Source organism: Lathyrus oleraceus, chromosome 4 (assembly GCF_024323335.1).
Source record: "Lathyrus oleraceus cultivar Zhongwan6 chromosome 4, CAAS_Psat_ZW6_1.0, whole genome shotgun sequence".
Taxonomy (NCBI): Eukaryota; Viridiplantae; Streptophyta; class Magnoliopsida; order Fabales; family Fabaceae; genus Lathyrus; species Lathyrus oleraceus.
The window spans coordinates 486,590,757-486,593,578 of NC_066582.1; the positions used below are offsets into that span (position 1 = coordinate 486,590,757).

The 2,822-nt window shown below is 34.4% G+C and overlaps 1 protein-coding gene across 1 annotated transcript; it reads left to right on the forward strand.

The window, feature by feature from the left end:
- Positions 1-635: 635 nt before the first annotated feature.
- LOC127076483 (jasmonate-induced oxygenase 1) lies at positions 636-2,496 on the forward strand. Its single transcript, XM_051018149.1, has 3 exons — positions 636-1,427; positions 1,681-2,044; positions 2,134-2,496. The coding sequence occupies exons 1-3, from the start codon at positions 766-768 to the stop codon at positions 2,359-2,361; spliced, it is 1,254 nt and encodes a 417-aa protein (XP_050874106.1). The 5' UTR covers positions 636-765; the 3' UTR covers positions 2,362-2,496.
- Positions 2,497-2,822: the final 326 nt, after the last annotated feature.

Here is a 2,822-nt window from a genome sequence, read left to right on the forward strand (position 1 = left end):
TTTTTAATTATTTTGAGGTGGGACCAAGTGCATTGCAAAACTTAAGATGTCTACTTCAGTTGTTATGTTGGACAAAATTTCATAACTCTAAAAGAAACACATGAAATAATGCAAGACATTATAGGTCAGATAATAGTTCAAAAACTCAGCAGTCCAACTTCAACTGCCCATAACTTTCTCATAAAAAATCCAAATGATGCAAAATGTATATCCAAATTCATTGTCTTGAAAAGATCTACAACTTTCATGTTGGAGGTTTTTTCATTTGAGGCTTTTTTAAGGGAGTCGTCAATTGGATTGGCGCCTCCTCTTAAAAATAACACATAGGCGCCAATTGGATTGGTTAGGGCAGGTGCCCTAGCCAATCCAATTGGCGCCTCCTTGCAATTTTTAAGAGGGGTCGCCAATCCAATTGGCGCCTCCTCCTAAAAATGGGGTATTTTAGGAATTTTCCTGAATAGTGGGGTATTTTAGAAATTTTTTCGAAAATGTGGGTTATCTCGGTAAAAAAACCCGTTTTGGGTGTATACTTTAAAAAGTAGAGTATATTGGACAAAAAAAAATTAAAAAAGGTCCAACTAAATTTAAAATTTAAAATTTAAAGATAGACCCACAGAATGAGTTGTTACGGGCTCCTCCTATGAAACTAAATAATGAGAAACTCACTGGTAGCGACACTGTGCCTCTGTAAAGGAAACCGAAGTAATCAAAAAAGCAAAATAGAAAAAGGTAAAGCAAACGACGTCGTCATGATTCCCGGAACCAATGTCACCGATGCAACAGACACATTATCATCACTGCTTTTTCTCCCTTTTCTTTTCTCATTGCTTTCAAATAAATAATCTCAAATATTTCACACTCTCATACTCATGGTTTTCAATGCGATCATTAACATTAACGCCGCGAACCATGCCGGAAATCCCCGTCGATTTCCGTGCACCTCCACCATCTCCGGTTGCCTCCGGACGTAGATCATCGGTAACAAACAACGAATTTCTGACTGAGTTTTTGGAAACATCGCTTCGAGTTCCGGATCTGGTGTTACCGGACAAGATTTTCCCGAAACAGAGCCATCACGAAACGCCGCCGAAAATCGATTTTGTTTCATTGTGTTTCCACGAAGACGAAGATCTAATCGACGTCGTTTCGGACTCCATAGCCAATTTCGCATGCATCCAGCTTATCAACCACGGAATATCGCCGCAAATAATGGCTGCCGCCGTCGAAGCTGCCAGAGGAATATTTCTGGTGCCGCCAGGAAAGCGAGAAGTGGTATCAAGATCGCCGGAGAAGCTTTGGGGTTTCGAGGTGTATCATGAAGGAGAAGATGAGGGAAGTGAGTTGAATGAAGAATTTATTTGGTGCAAAGATGAAGAGTTGAAGTTGAAATTGGAGGGAATTTGGCCTATTGGATATTCTAATTTTAGGTAACATCATATACATTACCAAAACTTCGTTAATAATATATATATATATATATATATATATATATATATATATATATATATATATATAATATATATATATATATATATATATATATATATATATATATATATATATATATATATATATAGTTCACATTAATGCTAAGACTTCTAAATTTTTAATTATTTCTTTTTTTGTGTGTGTAGCTTATCTATTCTAGAATGTTTATAATGTAAAATTTGTTGGTTTCAGCAAGAAGATGGAAACTCTAGGGTCACGTGTGGAGAAGGTGGCAGATAAATTATTTCCTATCATATTGAAAAATGTTCCTAAGAAATTAGCAAGTGATGGTGACATAATTGGTCATGGACATGAAGTTGGGACACTTTGTTGCATATACAAGCATACCAGAGATGTTAATAGGAATGATCGATGGGTTGATTCTTTGAAATATGATGTGATTAGGATGCTGATTAGAGGAACTGATTACTCTCATTCTTTGTGTTTGCATGTGTGTGATGGTTCTTCAGAGTTTCATGTTTACTCTAAGAAAAGTTGGTTGTCTTTCTGTCCTGAACAAGGTGCTCTTGTTATCACTGCCGGAGATCAATTACAGGTTAATTTGCACTTTAACATCCCTTATCACTTTGAATAATTTTATGTTTTGTATGAATTTCTAGTTAAAGTGATATCGAGTGGCTGCAGATATTGAGTGGTGGACACTACAAGGATGTGATTGGAAAGGCAATCTTTAAAGGAGAAAGAGAAGACAACATTTCAATGGCTTTTCTCTATTCTACTCAAAACATGAAGAAAAAAATTCAAAGCCATAGAGAAAGAACCATTTCAATTAGCCAACAAGCCATCTTTGCTGTAATTTTGACACTTATGTACCATGTCCTGATTTTTGTCTTGAATTTTTTTGATGTTTGATAGATTATGAACTTGATGAAATACAAAATACTCTCATTCATATTAAGTTTACATACTTGTACAATGTTCTTCCTAGGTAGGAGTGTAGTTGGAAGATTGTGTTTGTTTTATTATTGATTTTTTTATTGGTTGGCATTTGTTTCTTTATTATTACTATTGAGGAAAAAAATCATGTGATCAAATTGTGGAATACACTCAAAAATTTGATTTTTTTGGGATGCTAAAACATAAGGTTGTTTTGTGTAAACAAAAACATAAGGTTGTTTATTATATTTACTTTATTAACCTTGATTGAGTCAGCCAACTATGAAAATATAATTTCCTTTTTTTTCTCTTATAGATAGTTACTCTACTGAGGTGTATATATTAAACCTCTTGTAGCGACGATATAATAATCTTTTGAATTCATTACTAGAATATAAGACCATCAGCAACATCTCTTCTTTTTCATGTTTCGTCAA